This window comes from Vanellus vanellus (genome assembly GCF_965231255.1).
Source record: "Vanellus vanellus genome assembly, chromosome: 10".
NCBI lineage: Eukaryota > Metazoa > Chordata > Aves > Charadriiformes > Charadriidae > Vanellus > Vanellus vanellus.
Window position 1 is genome coordinate 14,837,855 of NC_138915.1, and position 17,667 is coordinate 14,855,521.

General features: G+C 37.1%; 1 protein-coding gene across 1 annotated transcript in view; it reads right to left on the reverse strand.

The window, feature by feature from the left end:
• LOC309676037 (fibronectin type-III domain-containing protein 3a-like) overlaps positions 1–17,667 on the reverse strand; it is a 50,106-nt gene that overhangs the window by 29,152 nt on the left and 3,287 nt on the right. The window contains exons 2-3 of the mRNA XM_082488483.1: positions 15,780–15,883; positions 2,644–2,782 (exon numbers count right to left, since the gene is read on the reverse strand). Coding sequence (XP_082344609.1) covers positions 2,644–2,739 — 96 coding nt within the window. The 5' untranslated portion in view covers positions 2,740–2,782; positions 15,780–15,883. The remainder of the gene's footprint in view (positions 1–2,643; positions 2,783–15,779; positions 15,884–17,667) is intronic.

Consider the following 17,667-nt stretch of genomic DNA (forward strand, 5'->3'; position numbering starts at 1 on the left):
ATTAATGAAACAAATGCAGTTCCATCTACCTTCCACCAAGGAAAATCTCCAGGAAGCTTGAGCGTTTCTAATGAGTCAATCTAAGCCAAGTTAGCAAACAGACTAGTGCTAGGGGTCACAGTAACGTCGACACCTTCACGTGTCCTGTGCAACCATTTCTGAACAAGTGGGATCACGCTATTTCAAAGCGCTGATCAGTGTTTTGCTTTTATCCTTTATTCACATATTCTCCACGGCTGAAGATTTTTAAAACAAGAAACCCTTCCAAAAAGCTTCCAACTGATACTTAATGTGAAACGAAAATAACGAACCGAGTGCTGCATCTGACTGAAGGGACTGGCCAAATAGCACAAGTTTTATTTCTGAAAATGAAACCACTGTACAATGCTCTATAATTAGCCTATCCTCTACAGCACTGGCAGCAAAATAATTAAAAATCATCTGCATTAATAGAGCTTTGAAGTTAATACCCAACTTAAAAGCAAACTTTCCAATGTGAGACTGTGGCTCAGAAGCTTCTCCTCTCTAGAGAAAGGTGCCACAAACAAGGCAGCAAGTGTATTTGTTAGGCAACTGACGGATGGCAACATGACATGGTTGTTTATATACAGACATGCTAGAATGAGAAGTGTTGGCACATGAAGATTTTCACTAGACAGACTTATTTGTTATTTCCAGTATAATTCAATTATAAGTCTTAGAGACTACCAGTGTTCAAAGTCTACTCTTCAAACGTCATTTTCCCATACACCTCCAAGATCAAGCTATTTTTTTTTAATCTCATCTGATTGCAAACAGTCTTCACCAGGTTTCAAAAAATTTCAACAACTGTCACCTTCTTTTGGGTCAGTCAATAACCTAGTGTTCTACACACCGATCTATACCAAGACATGTTATACAAGTACAGCTATGGAGACAAGTCTCCAGTTAGATCTACTTGATCTCTTTTCCTTGTGTAACATGAAACAGTAGCTACTGAATAACCTCACAGCTGGTCAGTGTCTAAAATTTCACATTGCTAATGCCAGAACTTCAGAACTAACTTAGAGACTCTATAGCTTCACTTATTTCAAAACACAGTCACTGTATTTGATCTCCAGAGTCTGAGGAAAAAAAGCAGAGTAGACTTTTTAAATAAAGGCTCTTTTTACAAGCAAATAAACTACAATCCTTCCCTATCTCTAACAATTACAAAGTAAAGGGTATGTTTTGTAAAACTTTTCAGCATTTATGGTCCATCAGATCCTCAACAATTCATGATTATATTGTTGTACCCCGTTTATCCACTGTACATTCAAATATGCCAAGGTCTTCACTGTTACCCTTCATAATCATCTGACAGTTATCCTCCAGAAATTTTTATGCAACTTTTCCTTCTGGATTAACCCCTTAATTCCTATTTCAATTACTGTCAGATACTTGAATAAAGTGATCAGGTTAAAGCAATGGGCAGTTTTGTCCCTTGCTTCCACAAAATGATTATTTAAGTCCAGGCACATAAATCCTTCAAATTTATGTTTTGTTATCATAGAACCCTAGAACAGCCCAGGTTGGAAGGGACCTCAAGAGACCACCTGGCCCAACCTTTTGTGGGAAAGGGAGTCTAGAAGAGATTATCTAACACCCTGTGCAATTGCTGCCAGCCAACAAAGAGCTATTTTAAAACAAACAAATCTTTTCTCTCCTCTCAGGACCAGTCACATTTGTAGCTGCTCTAGGACAGGAGGAAGACGCTTCTTAAAATAACATCCAGTGTTAAAAAGTCGGGATACCTGTAATATTTCTGAGTGCACTTGAAGTCTATCTCCAAATGATGGGAAGATATCTCAGTACCTGCCACTCAGCTTCAACTGCCAGTACAACTTCTCAGTACAAGGCACTCAGCTTCTACTGCCAAACAGTAAATTCACTTCAAGTTTACTTACAACTTACACAAGCTTGTGCTTCAGTCAAATCATTTTGCTTTCACTTTTATTTATATTTCTAATCATACTAGATACTTCTGAAGGGTTGAGTCCAATAAAATTCTAACATTTCAACTAAACATACTCAGGTTTCACCAGTGCACTGTAATTATTAATGAAGATACTTAATATCAGGAAGCCAAGGTCATTCTTCTCCTCTGCATTTCCCTGCAATAGACTTCTTGTTTTAGAGCACTTCAGCCACTTACTAATCTTCACTGATGATTTTACACGAGCTTTAAGAAGAGCTTTCAAAACCATAGTGCTTTATTAAATCCATATATGATATTTTTCCTTTTATTCTTTGATTTTGTAGTTTAATTTTAAAGCATTTACATCCGTATAACAAACCGGCCTTTTAATTTACAATGTTTTCACATTTCCACTATATTAATGTTGAATGATTTTCTTCCTCTCTATATCTGCACTTCTATATTACTGATGGATATCAGTGCTGAGAACCACAGGCTTTTCTAACTTTTTTCTAACTTTGCAAATCAGTATTGCAGTTGCTTTATTCCAAGCCTCCTCCTCTTTCAGCCATCATACAAGTTGTGCAACAAACAGTTTTTCTATTTGTTCTGTTTTCTACAGTATGCTTGAATGTTAACCTCCCGACTACCACCACTGGCACAGTATGACGCGACTTGTATGAAAAAAGTGCAAGGGATTTACTTGCCTGTTGTATGCTGTCCCCATTAACCATATGAGGTAGAAGTGGCACTTCATTCAATATAGGCGTAGCTTCTAATGGAGGCGGCTGGTCGGCCATCATGTCTGAAAACCATTCATTGACAACTGCTCACATTAACCACCTGCTAAAACAAAAGAGCGTGCCAACATTAGGTATGTCTCCCCTCCCTCAAATAATTCTCTACTTTGTTTGCCAAACTTGATACCAATGTTTCAGAAGAAAAATACAGCAGTGTCTCCAGGACATTTTTTTTGGTTGGTTTTTTTTTTTTTTTTTCTTCTCCACAAAACAAAGTCAAATACCTGCACTATGATATTATTTGAATCATTTAATGACAAGTCAAGAATATTTGAAAACTCAACAGGAAAATATCATCAGACTTCAACACCCCACAACTCTTCCCCAAAGATTTTCAAATAAACTGACTTTAATTGGACACAAAAGTTACTATAAAACATCCACTTCTAGCTTCATTGAACATTTAAAAACTTGTGCAAACTGAGAGTTTTAAAAGCATCGAGAGGGATCACATGTCACATACTCAAGTTCTTCACAATGGAGCACACCCAAGTAGTCTAACGTATTACCATACTTTTCATTTTTAAGTACTGCATTTAAGGAATACATATCCTTCTTCCAAAAATATACTCTTTAAATACGGATCACGAATATTCAACCTGACATACCACAAGTGATGAAATCGGTACACAAGTGATACAATTACACAGTAGCATAATTTACACTTACGCAGCACTTTATTCCTAAATTTGTAGTTACAATTTCTAAATTGCTTGAACTCCAGAACCTAAGTTTTAGGCCAGGTAATTCACATACTACATGTACATTTCAGTCTCTATAATGATCAACTCCCCCCCCCAATTTCTCCAATGTAGCAACATGTCATCAATGCAGAAGTCTGACACAGGGAAAACAAGGCTTAAGGAAATACAAGCGTAGAGTACTTTCTAGAAGTCCTTAACTGGGCATCACAAAGAACTGCATATGGAAAAGTGCTGCATAGTTTTGGGCTTCTACTGAATAATCTATGATTACAGTAAGTCAAAATACAATCCAAATTTTAGTGAATTTTCAGTGTATAGTTAATTCAGCATCCATAAAAAGCACAAGATAACAGGATACAGGAAATGCTGACATTTCCTTCTCCCTTCCCATTACCTCCTATAAACCCAGACAGAAGACAAAATGCAGTTAGGGTAGTTCAATTCATTAAATTAAGAATAAAAAGCAAACTCAAAACAAACACCCCCCAGCCCAATCTCACGAACCAAGTCAGTCTATACATAATTGCCAAATCTTTGTTCAGTTCTCTATTCCCAGTATGGAAATGACAGTATTGGGGGGGGGAAACTTGATTAATTCTGTACTTGTAGGACTGAATCTTCAGCAGATTAATGACACTGGGAGAAACATCATAGCCTGAGTGTTATAATTTCTTCTGGTGTTAACTCATTTCATTCAGAAAGGGTCTGTAATACGGTTGAGATTACACGTATTTCTCCTGTATTACCATTACAAGGTAAAGAGACTGGTAGCATCCATTGGTAAAAACCACATTCTTTCTTGATTGCAAAAGCATCTCAAAATAACTGATACTATCACAGCCACAAAATACAGCATAACAAAATACCCAAAACAGCCAAAGAAACCAGCTCATTCTGCATACCAATTGTTCTCTGGGTCTGCCCCAGTAAGAATTTTAAGAGGCCAAAAATGACTACACAGGTGCAAGGGCTAGACAGAACCTCCAAAGTTTAAATTTGCATCAAGTTTTTCCTAAATATACTTAACTACCTTAGCATGCTATTTATTTCCTGAATCAAATAATCTTCCACCCTATTTGTAAGATTTTGAATTACCTCTGCCAAGAAAACAAACTCATCTGCTTGTATGTAACTACTCCACTTAAAAATACCTGCATGGTAACACTGCCAGGCAGTACGTTAAAATTAAGGCAGAAGTTTCTTCACTACACCTCTCCCAATTTTAGAGGTTTAGAGGTTAGATTTAAGTCTTAAGAGCCTTAATAAGAATTTGGTATACACAGGCAGTTTGAAAATACTGTATTTTATATATGCGTATATTCTCAATTTCTTTCACCTAAGAACCTCAAAGACGACAGAAATTAGCATTTAACACAAAGGGGAAAACCCTTTATCAAAAAGCAACTACATCTACATTCAAATATTCAACTAACCAAAATAACCAGCTGTAGAAAAACATGTTCTGAAACAAGTTCCAATACCACCTGCAATTTTTAAATAAATCTTCAAAGTTTCTATCCTAGTCCCCCACGTTGGCTGAATATAATTCTCTGAGGCTTTGTCTACGTTAGTGAGCAGCACAGTGTGGTGAGTATCAACATCCACATGGTTTTTAGAATCCTTAATCTATAACCTAATGACACAGGCAGTATTTACATTTACACCTACACACACATTCTACTTGCTTAGTGCTGTAAACTCACATTTTTCAAAGGAAGAACGTAATACTTGGAATATTAGGAAGCAAATGTTTCTATTCAGTTAATGACAATCTCCAAAAATAGCAAATACAATTTCATGTCTTAGTAGGAATCTCCATATGGTCACAGAAAATGGAAGTAATAGCATAAATGAAACCATTTCAGTAACTCTTGGGGCAGTTTCACCTGGCTCAGAACACTAACGCTTTACTGTACAGCTGGCTGCAAGTGGCGGAATATTAACGATAAAGAGGAACATCCCATTGCATACTTATGGACTTTGCAAAAACCAAGTCTTTTTGCTTTTAGAGCACAGCTTCATTCCTTGAAAACACCGATATGAGAGCAGCAAAAGACACCGCTGCACTCGAAGGTACCACTTCTGTTGGCAAATGAGCATGGGACCCGACCTCTCCCCAGTATAACAGGTAAAACTTTTCAAAGGAAATAAAGCACTTCTGCTGAACATGCTATCAACAGGTTCGCCTCCCAAAAGTCCCCATTTCATTCAAGGAAGTAGGTGGTATTTGGGTAAATAAAAAGAGAATTCCTGAAAAGTTATTACATACCCAGCACAATTTCCTGAAAAACGAAACAAAGAAATAGAGATCTATCTTGAAAAGCCATTACCCGCACTCTCCTACTGCTAGTCTAGGAGCAAGGAATCCAGCCCAGCCATCCTCCAGCTCAGCCCCAGGACTCACCACCAAAGGCAGCGGCAGGGTAAGCAATGCAGCACAGCTGCTTCTAAAGAAAAGACAGAGAGCAACCACTGCATGGGCAGAGGAGATCCGAGGATCCCAAACCCACCTCCATCCACAACTCCCACAGTAAAAGTCCTACACTAAGTCTCACAGATCCCCCAAACGCTGTCACTGACACTGGGCATTCTCTGAACCCTCAGTTTTACTCCAAACCCAAACCAAGTTAGCTTTGACGGGCAAATCCAGCTGGTGAATTGTACACGGCCCAAAAAGGAAGAGCCCACCTAGAGGGAGAACTGCATCAAAAGGCTTCTTCGATCTCTGAAGACTAGTTTATTCTATCAAACGCTTGGCAACAGAGGCTCAGGGTGCTATTTTCCATGGTCTGTTCTTGGCAGGTAGGTGTTTTAAGTTTATCATCACTACTAACTATCCAAGTGTTCAGAAAAAAAAAAAAAGAAGAAAAAAGGTTTTGCACTAAGAATTCACAGGCTGCACTGACATTAAAGATGAGCTAATACAAAAAATTTTAAACTCTAGACTAAAAATAAACAAGAAAAATCCCATCTGCAAGCACTAAAGACTAGGCAAATTTGGTAGTTTTCAGAGTTGCAAAGGAAGATACTGAGAACTAATGAATCATTATATATGAATCAATAGCAGAATTTATAGAGGCATCTTCTAGAGCTTTGTCACCATGCAGTGGAGATTTTTGAGTCAGTATGGAATTAAACAGATTAATTTTTAGAAGGGTTATATTTTGCAAGGCTACTTCTGGTCCAATTCATTTCTTTACAGTGGTTTCTATTAGACATCAGCTAAAGGTCATTCCCAAACCTTGTTTGAGCTGAAGGATGAATTCAACCCATACAGCATGACAGCTGTTAAAAAAAAAAAAAAATTAAAATATTGGGACTAACCACCTCAGAAACAAACCTTCTGAAGTGCTGTTTTAGCAAAGCTGAAAGAAGTAATAGCAGATATCGCATTTCTAAGTTAACAGAAACCTACACAGGAAACAGTTTCATCTACTACTTTCACAGATTTGTTCAAGACATGCATCTAAAAAACTGTAATATTTTGTCATTTTACAACATTTAAAAAAAATAGTATTTTAAAGCAAATAAAACCAGTTCATATTTTCAAAATGTACCCTAAGAGGCGTTCCTGAGTAATTCAACACTGTGCTAATGTAATATGGTTAATCACGTTAACCATACTAAAAAAAAAAGGCAATATTTTCCACTGACAGTCTCGCACTACAAAGGCTTCTAAGAAAAACAGAAAATCTTAATGACTAGCCTTCCAGAAAACAATTACAGTATACAGCGGCTGTGCCTGACCTCACTTCCTGACATAGTAAAAATGCTGAGACTCTGGAAGACTGAAACATTGGCCTCCCCTTTTCTCCAGCCCAAATTCTTCTCAACCAGTGTTGCAGTCATCCTGGACCCCGTCCAGCTCCTGAGGATTCGCACTGAACTCAGTGTTCATTGATTCACACTTACTCCCCTCTGAAGTCAGCGCCTCAGCGGAGAAAGCTGGGCTCTTATTTACATACAAAACAGCTATTATGCTCCCTATATGGAACGAGCAAAGCAAAGGTAGCTAATTGAAGTCTATATGATGTTAGATCATCATAACTTAAGTCTGGAAAACATCATGGATTCTCATGAGACATTTTGAAATTAAAATCTAAAGTAGTGTAAAATAGTTTCAGTCCAAAGTGAAAGAAACATGCAATTCTAGTACATGGGGGCAGTTACTAACAAATGTTTACTAAAACCACTAGAAACAATGCTTACTGCATTACAAAGCCTCCTTTACCCATTTGCCAACGTGCAACTTGGAATAAGGTGCCACATTCGAGATGTCACAACAGAAACAACTTCAAAATTATAACAGCAATGTCCCTAAGAAAAAGTTATGACCAGAGTAATTTTCTTGTATAAACATACCACTCTGTTTTATCAATAACTTTGGAGCAGTCAGCAAACACCAACACCACACAAACAATTTTACAGACATGGTTTCTCTTTAGGCAGTAACAATGACTTTGCAGTTAGTTATGTGCAGAGCATGTAAAAACAAAGACAAGTTTCTGTATTCATTAGATGTGTTTTATAATACCATACAAAATAAGAAAAGTCATATACTGAAAAATTACTTTTTCACTGGAATTATAGCCTTTAGCCATATTAATAGAATATGAAATTATCCATTATACAAATGTGTAGCAGTATTATGTATTTAACAAGTTTTAGAAATTCTGTTATCTCATAATAAGTATTTTCCTTGTCTATTAAAAAAAAAAATCTCTCCAGGGAGACATCACACGCAAACTAAATAGGAGGAGAACACTGTAGATAGAAATGGATCGGCTTCATTCCACTGTCCAGAGAAGCTGAACAGATTTCATAGACAGTTTAAAAAAAAAAAAGAAAAGACAAGACTTCATAATCCCACACAGAAGCTATCACAAAGACTGTATTTTCATTATAGTAAGTGCTGGATTTAATATGAGAAAGTTCCTATTCCATTGAGCTTATTATTTAAATGAAGACTTTTTTTTTTTTTTTTAATGCAGTATGCCTGAGTTAGAAAGAACAATGTGTCCAGGACCAAAGAGGAAGCCTGATGGAGAGCTAGAAACATAGCTCAGACTTCCTGATTTCTAGGTTCAGTGCCTTATGCAACCTTCTAGCCCGATCATAAGTTTACATTTACTGCAGGAAGTAAACTACTACAATATTGCTACTTATTAAAAGCAGTATTGTATAGGAACCTAAAGCTTTAATTGTAACTTTTGATATTAATAGAATTACTGATTAGTATTTTTATATAGATATCTACTATGCTTTTATATATTATGTTTATTTATTTTCTCTAAGTGGGGAAAAACCCCCAGTCTCATTGCAAGCACCACACTTCGTTAAGTGTCTTTTACCTTTGGAAAAAAGTAACATCTAAAAGTGGATCTGTGGACACATACATATATGAACCTCATGTACTCTGAAACATTGAGACACGGCCATATTAAACTCCAGAAGATCTCTTTTAAATTGAAACCTCTGAGTATTTTAAACACTCTCTAACCTGTCAGTTAAATTCTGCATCAGCGATCTCCAGAGGCTGTTAAAAAACACAGCAGTAGACCCAAACAAAAGTCATCCCCAACCTCAGGCTAAGGAATAGCCTCGTCAAAAAGATTAAACCTTATTTATGAAGTAAAGAAACCTCACTCCTCCAGATTTGAAATTTATGCCCACACAATTTTGAGGTAGGAAATGTTTTGGAAAAAAGGTGCAACCTACCCTCTCACAAGTTTTTCAAATAAACAGTATTTACAAGGTGTTTAAGATATCATCCCAATCCTAAAATAGTTCTCTTCTGCCACAGGACCACACATGAGACGTTCTAGGTGGACTGGTTTACTTTTAGCAAGAGTAAGGAAGGGAATGAGAGACTTAACAGAATCAGAATTAATAGAAGGCTCAGTTACAACTTTAGCTCTGAAGAGACCACCATCACTCCATAACAGTCATCTGTTCAGAACTAAATATATGTTTTGATTAAAATGTTGGAAATAATTTCTAATGACACCCAAGTGAATTTGTCCGCACCATCTTGTATGAAGTTTGGCTTCTAGCCAGAAAGGCTCCACAACTTTGATACTGAAAACCTTCTTCATGGCTTACTCAACAAACGTGCTCAGTCAAATATTTTTTAATGCTTACAGCTGTGAAAAGCCCAATGTTATTTTGATCTAGGTATTGCTGGGACCTCGCAATTTTGACCTAGGTAAGGTCTGTGACCTAAGTAAAACAAAAAACCTCAACAAAATGCCCACCCCAAATCTACAGACCCAAAGTACAAGGTTTCCGCGCTCTGCACCAAGAGTTTTCTTCCAGAAACTTTTAGAATCTTTTTCCCTTTTGACATCTGTAAAAGTGACAATTCCAAAACATTTCTCTGTGTTTTCGAAGAAGTTTAACTGTTACTTAAATGCTCATTTCAAAGTAGTGCCAACGGTTTCCATGGTAAAGTATGAAAGTGACCACAAGCCTTTTATCACAGTCCAGATAGTCCTTCTGTGCTCACAAAGACCACCTGGGGATCAAACACATCAGGTCAGTCACCGGAAGGAGTTCTAGTAACTTCCTAAAAGCTGCAGAAAGCTAGCTGGCTCCTGTGGCCACCGACAAGAAATGACCCATGGTGGGGGGAGCCCAAGGTGTAAATGCTCTGCAGAAGACCAGGGGCTAAAAAAGCAACAAGCAAATTAGAGAAGGATACATTTTTCCTAAAGACGATCAAAATAAGTATCAACACCCATCTCTTAGGGTACTGTTAAACCTGATTCCCCACAGAAAATCTCCCTGAAGGAGAAGCAAGATTGAGATGGAAAGCCCTCATATCATGGCCACCAAAAAACCCTAAAAACCCAGAGAAACAGCAGATGCAACATACTAAGACACACGGGAACTCTGACGTAAGTGATAATATCAACTTTCATCCTCCCTTACCAATCTGGATCAGGTTGCTGATGCGACTGTGCCAGGAAAGCAATAAAAAAATTGCTCCACTCCACCCTCAAACAGAAACTACACCAGCAACCGCCCATAGCACTTAAGAATTACTTTCTAGCCTGCAACTACATCCCTTAAGATTTTTTGAGAGCTCTAGTCCATGGGGGCAAAAAGGACAAATGCACAATCCGAAGGGTAGTGCTCACCCGAGAGGGTTATACACATTTTCTCAGTGACTGCAGAACTTCTCGCTGTCCTCTGCATGAGAAACTCCACTGTTAAGAACTGGGAGCTGGGAAGAAAGCATCTGTCAATACCCAGAATACATTAGATTTGACCTGATCTGAGCTGTTATTAACAATATGCTCATTGGTCATATTACAGCAATGTCTATACCCTTAAATACTCATTTATGAGGCCTGTAAAGTTTGCATTACCAGTTGCTAAAATGCAAACATTACATTTCTTTTAGATATTTTTTTCTCCATTGTTTCATTTATTTTATGTCTTTACTCTTATTGCCAAAAAAGCAGACTCATATCCTAAGCACTTCTGTGCTGCTTCCTAAGTGACCAGCCCCATAAAACGAAACCCAGTAGTTCCTAAAAGGTCCTATTCCTGCTTCTAGAAGTGTTCAAAAGAACTAAACGCCTCAAAGGACTGAGCCCTTAAAGTGTTTCATTCTTATTTCAACTTCAAAAAAGTAATGGGATTAAGATATTTTCCATCTGTATCGATGTTGTTAAAAAAAAAAGTATTTAAATGCAAAACTGACTGCTGCTTTCCACCAGCTAGAAAGTTGGCATGTTCTGGCATAAGCTAAGCTGCTCATTTTAATGTCCTAAAGCTACACAAAGCATGAAATTTTCAAGCTTATATGAAAAAGCTTTTAATAAATCCCATGTAACATTTATTTTAAATATGATTATCTAAGTGTGAAACTGTGCCCCCTGAATTTCAAAATGTTGTTCTGGTTGTTCAGGCCTCAAAGGAAACCAGTTTATTTACACATTAACAACATGCTACTGAAATTTTATACCTAAATGTCTATCTAAATCACTTAGAAGTTATGGAAATAACATACACCACAGTTTATTGAAAAGTAATTCCAAAAAGACTTCTGACCAGAGTCACAACAAGAAGTAGAGCACGCTATTGAAACCAAAAAATGATAAAAAATGAGAAAGGAAAACCCTGCAAAGAACAACAGCAGGAACAGCATCCTCAGAGGACTCATCCTAATGTTAACAGGGGCAAAGAACAGCTGGAAAGCTAAAAGGGTGTTTCTTTGCAAATAAAACCCTACAGCTCTAGAAAGACAACCCTATACTCCTAAGAGCACAAGCCCTTCTATGTACCTGAAAATATATCTTGGTGATAATGCAGTAACGGCCACAGAGAAACCTTAACTGGTCAGCAAAAAAGGTAGCGGGAGTTTACACCTTTAAGTAACTACAGATCTGAACAGACGAAGGAAAACATTTAAAACCGTGCCAAGATTTACAAGATGGGAACTGCAAGTTTCTACAGGGAGCTGCACATGCTCCAAGATTCTGAAATTTAGGTTAAGTATCTGGATAAGTAAGTACGATTCTCCCCTATGGGACAAATTTGTTCTTAAAGTGGAACATAAAATTGAATCTGTTTTACAATACTTTTTCCCCTCAAAAGAAAACAGTTCTGCCCATTTATTTACCAACCTTCTTCAATTCCAGGGGAAAAAGTTCTGTTTCAATGAATGGAAACAGTCCAAAGAAATGGCTATTTTATGTCCAGACAAGTCCATTGCAACGGAAACATACATATTCCATAGTACCTTGTTCATCTGAGCTTCCTCCCTACAGCAAGGAATAACTACTTCACAGCAGGAATAAATATCTAAGTATTTTAAAAGCTTTTCTTATAAACGTCAAGTAAGAGCTGGCTGAGGACCAGCCAGCCAAGTGGCACGTTTAAGTGCACCCCAAGCTTGGCTGGACTACATTGTCCTATGTGATCTATTTCCAGACACCAAACATGCCATGCTGTGTTGTACAGACATGGATGGCAGTTTGCTGAGCCAGTGAAACCTCCTGCGATTATGCCAGGGAAACACCAAAACTCATACCTTTTCAGTGCCAGATCTGGGTAATACCTGTCCTAAATTAACACAGAGAGCATTATGGGATGGCAGACACAAGCACAAAGATGGTAAAGCTGCTGTGACACAAATAAGATCTGAACCAAAAGTTATTTTCCAAACACTTGCGTTCCATATCTTGAACAACAATTTATTTTATTTTAAACTTGACTTAATCATCCAGATTATTCAAAACAACAGTAACGCCGCTATTTCCAGGAAAGGCTCCCTACCACAAGAGTGGTCGGAGCAGTCAGTTTTCGTCTAATCCAACAGAACAGAAGTAATATCAGGACTTCACAAGATTAACACAAGCAAGGGTTTGCTTTCAGGTTTCTGTATGCACTGTGGAAAGCAAAGGCTGTTTCGCCACTAGCTCTGATTCAATCTGCTTCTATGAATCAGAAGCGTGCTTGATGCATCCCATCAACGTATTGATACAAACAAGCTTTTTAACTTAAGAACTCTCTTACAAAACATGAATTCAAAAACAAGCACAAAGATACAGCAAAAGCAAAGGATTCCTTCAAATTGTAAGAGATTATGCAAACCAAGCAAGGAAGAATTATTTGGATACACAAACTGAAGACTGTTTTCCTTACACAACATGAGAAGAGGTTCAGGCTGTAATGCTTTGGCTGCACAGCAGATCAAATTAATCTAGTCAAAACAGGTTATACTTAAACCAGAGGCTAAAACACACCAATAAATTACATGAATTACCACATCTGAGCAGTCTCATGGTAACAGACCATGTGCTTTTTTTTTTTACTTCATGGAAAATGCAAGATAAAATGCAAGTATGAGATCATATACATGAGGTTTAAGCAAACACATCACCCAGCATTTGTGAAAGGCCAGGAACATGCATATAACCATTATCACAGTTCAACTGATGTGTGATAGCACACTAAAATAATTTGCTTCTGTGTCTGAGCTTTAAATATTTACTGGTAAATCAGTTAACCTGCTACAAGTTGGGGATGTAATCACACTTTTACGTATGAGGGTAAGTGTAAATTATCACAGTTTTGAAGAATCTAAGGATGACAATTTATGTATCTGTTTTTATGAAGTTTATATTCTAAGAAAACTAGGCATTAATAAGCAAAATGACAGTTTACAGTAGACCAAAAAGTTGTTTACATAATATCTTCCAAAAGTGAATAATTATTCTAAACAATTATCATCCACGACATTTTGCAACGGACAAAAACTTATGTATGGGTAAGCAGATCAAACCTTACAATGAAAACAGTCATTCTGCTCAATACTAACATGTACCATCTTGCAAGTGTTTAAAAAGTACTAAAGCTACTTACATGCATGCAAATATTTAAGGCTGCCTTTATTCCTTCAGTTGGGTTCATCATACTACAGTTACTTGAAATTATACGTTAACAGTACAGACCACTTCACTAGTTTGGAACACTTTAATTCTTCACATAGCAGCACTAAAAGCAACTGATCCCCATTAAAGAGAGATCAATGTTGAAGCTATTTAATAAAGGGCATTAAGCAGCAGATAAAAATACTTCATCCAAATTTATAACCCCATATTTAACATGGTTAAATGATTTTCCTCCCAAAATACCTATTCAACTCAGGAGACTATAGCATAAAAAGACATAAAGAAAAAAAAAATTGTAAGAAATCCACGTGCTGATTGATCTTTTGCTCACAGGACACTTTCAACTTTTGTCCCCAAAGACTTGTTTTGTACTTACTTATGTAGTTTCACATCACATTTTATTCTACATCAATTAGCCACCATTCAGTTCCTTATTTGATTTCTTCTGTTGCACTAGACAATTGTGAACGAAACATGAAATGGCTTGGGAAAACAGGGTAAACTGCTCTTCACAAAGTTGAGATTAGCATCTAACACTTGAATTTTGGTGCACAGTCATAACATGAAAACCAATTCTTCACTAGAGGAGACCTAACCTCAGCAAAAATACACCCCCATCACAGAAAAAATTAAAATCTGCTTGGATGCCTTTCAATTCGATAAACAGTACATTAGCTGTGACGTCACGCAAAAATGCAATTTTATCCTCTAACACAGCTGATATGTGGTTGCTTTCCTCAATGCAGCAGTCCTGTTAGGCTAAAGAATACACTGCTCTAAGCTATATGCAGCCAACACCACACATACAGTGATCAAAAACTTGTCAAAGGACAAGGTTAATTAGTAACGATATAATAGTTGTACAGTATCAACGGATACCTATTTTGAGTAATATTAACAACTGCTGTCTTCTAATCCACAGATAGACTGTGAAACATGAATTCAAACACGTGCATTTCAAAGATCAGGTGTCCACCAATGCAACAGGTGGTTCTATACATAAATGTTCTTTTTAGAAAAAACTTGATGATGGCCTTCAGGACATACTCACATCAACTCCCCAAAAGATGAACCAACTACTTTATGTCTTTACATCAAAAAGGTGATTTCTGATTCACATATACTTTATAGCACATCTGCTTATTCTCCTTCTGTGTAAAACACACTGTTCTAGCCAACAGCTTCTAAAACTTGTCTTTACTTTTGGCTACTGGTATTTTTAAGAAAGTAATTAGCATGGATTCATAAGGGTCTTGCAGTATTGTACATCAGAAAATAAGTCACAGGAATCTTCACTAAAAAAAAAAAGTTGGAGACTTCTTGCTCTCACAAGTGCCATACTGATAGCAATTTTCTGACAGATTTCTTTCCAGTTTTCAAGGAGGTCAGTTCCATGACCTGATCAATTCCATGCTGGAGGAGGTCAATTCCATGAGCTCAAATTAAAAACAATGTATCTGAGTAAGGCCACCTAGTCAGTCACTTATTGGTATGCTACTACCCACTTCAGCTGTTTTCTACACAGGAAATGCATTTCGCTAAAAACAGAATTTACTTTCTTTATCCAAGGCCAATTATGCAAGTCTCTCTAAGACAAAACTTCCAGCTAAGGGGGAAGGGGGTGGAGAGAGAGAGAGGGAGAAATGTGAAAATAAAGATAAGGTTGCTACCTTATAAAATCAATACTATTTATGTGGAAATACTGAACCTCTTCTTATCTCAAGAACTCTATCAGTTCTCCCTTCCCTAATTCATTTTTCCATTTGATAATAAGTTATCAAAAAATTTCTTCCAGGGGAAAGAAAAAAAAAAACTCCTAAGTTTAGAAGTCTGTTAAATACTTTTGTATTATTTCACCTTAAAGTGTTACTTAGAGACTTAATGAGAAAATAACACTTCATAAAATCTGGGAGAATACTAAGTTATGTCTAGTTACCGTTGACAATCTCCTGACTTGAATTTCCTCCCGTTGATAAACGTTACACCGTCAGTGCCTGCTGTAGTATGAGCAATGTGCTGTACTGTCCCTCAGTCTTCTTTCTGCAGACAAGAAAAAAGTAATTTTCTTTTTAGTGACTTGGCAAGCATAAAGTTCTAAGAAAAAAGGGTGGAGGAAACAACCTACATTCAATAGAAGAGCCAAAGACATCACAGAACAGGCAATGATTAACTCCACTACAATCAGCAAATAAAACTCAAGGAAGACTCCACTGGGAAAGAACCAGAAGACCTTGTGCAGCTTTCTTGCGTTCATTCAGTATGTACAGAATGCAAAACCTGACAACTGTGTAAACACTGCGCATACATTTAATGTCGTATTAGCCAAAGACGTGTCATTGCTTAAGCTTTGATCTAATTAGTGAAAGGTAATTTGAACACTATCAAGATGGTTCCCATAAGAAGTGCGTTTTGTGACAATTAAGTCTGTTTACTTAGTTATCTACACAATGCTCTATTCCTCTATAGAAGAAAACTGACAAAAGAAAATCCATTTCCAAAAAGTATGTGAATGTATCCAAATTTAAACCATCACGAACATATTTATTCTCTGATAGGGGACATAAATACCATCAGAGTTAACTGCCACAGGGCAGCATCGCTTTATGCTAGAAACTGTTCCACAAAAGATGCTCCAGAAGAAGGTAATGAAGAGCTTCAGTAGTCACTGAAGCCATTCAAGATGCTGCATTTAATAATCTAAAAATCATAATCTTTCTCAAGCTGCTGGATCCAGTACCAAGCTCCAGTTCCTAAACCATTTGCACACTGAGGATTATAAATTGCTCTGTTTCAGCTCTCCAAACTTTGGAAGTCTTTACAAATATTAGTCAATTCCCAATACAGTTTTTCTTAAGATAAGGCACAGAAACTTATGTTCTGCAGTTTTACCAGAACACTGTAAGAAATCACTGCCACCGTAGCTCTCTGAGGTAGCTTACAGCCCAAGCTGGCTAACTTTGCACTGAGCCAGCCAGCAGAAGCTCCCAGCTTCCTCCAGCACACACAGCAGATCCATTGTTATTTTCCCCAGAAAGGTAATACTGTCTTGAAGTCGCAGATGTTTCTGAAGTCACAGCCTAATAAATGTTCCTCCTGAACTACTTTTAATGACACATGGGCAAAGAAATATAAAGCATCAGGCCCCAATGCTGGAAAAGTGAATCTTGAGCAAACTGAGGCATTTTCCACATCAATCAAGATACTGGGAACAATGGCAGATTTACATTAAGATTGAAACGGACTAAGGGCTCTGAGCCAGTGGTCTGTCTTTGCTGGTCAATACACAGAAAGGATTGTGTTAGCACCACTGAAAGAATAAATTATCGCTGCTTTTACAATAAGCTCTTCAAGAATGCAATAAAGAGTTCAGTGTGTGCTCCTCACTCAGGAATCCAAAACTTTTCAGTTAAGGTCTGGCTTGCAGCAAAGATAACAGCTGAAAACTAACCATCTTGACCTTGGTAAGCTTCATGACAACTTGCTAAAAACAGGTGAAAAAAATGAAAAGGTTACTTCTCTGACATTTACCAGTCTTGAAACCAGAGAATGAGCAACCACAATTTTAAATACTGATAGTACAGATCTGATCGTTTTGAGATATAGCAAAATTAGAAGTGAGAAACATAATTTTTTTCCTGAAGTCTCCTGACTGTTGCACTATTACTAATATTGAGGTTTTCTCATCTGCTTTCAGAGATAAATTTAAAATTCTTCTCTGATTAAATGAAATTAAGACAGGCAATTAAGAAAATATGTAACTAGCAAAGGAATCTTTACAATATTTCATACCAGCATATGACCTTGATGCAGAATATTGTAAGAAG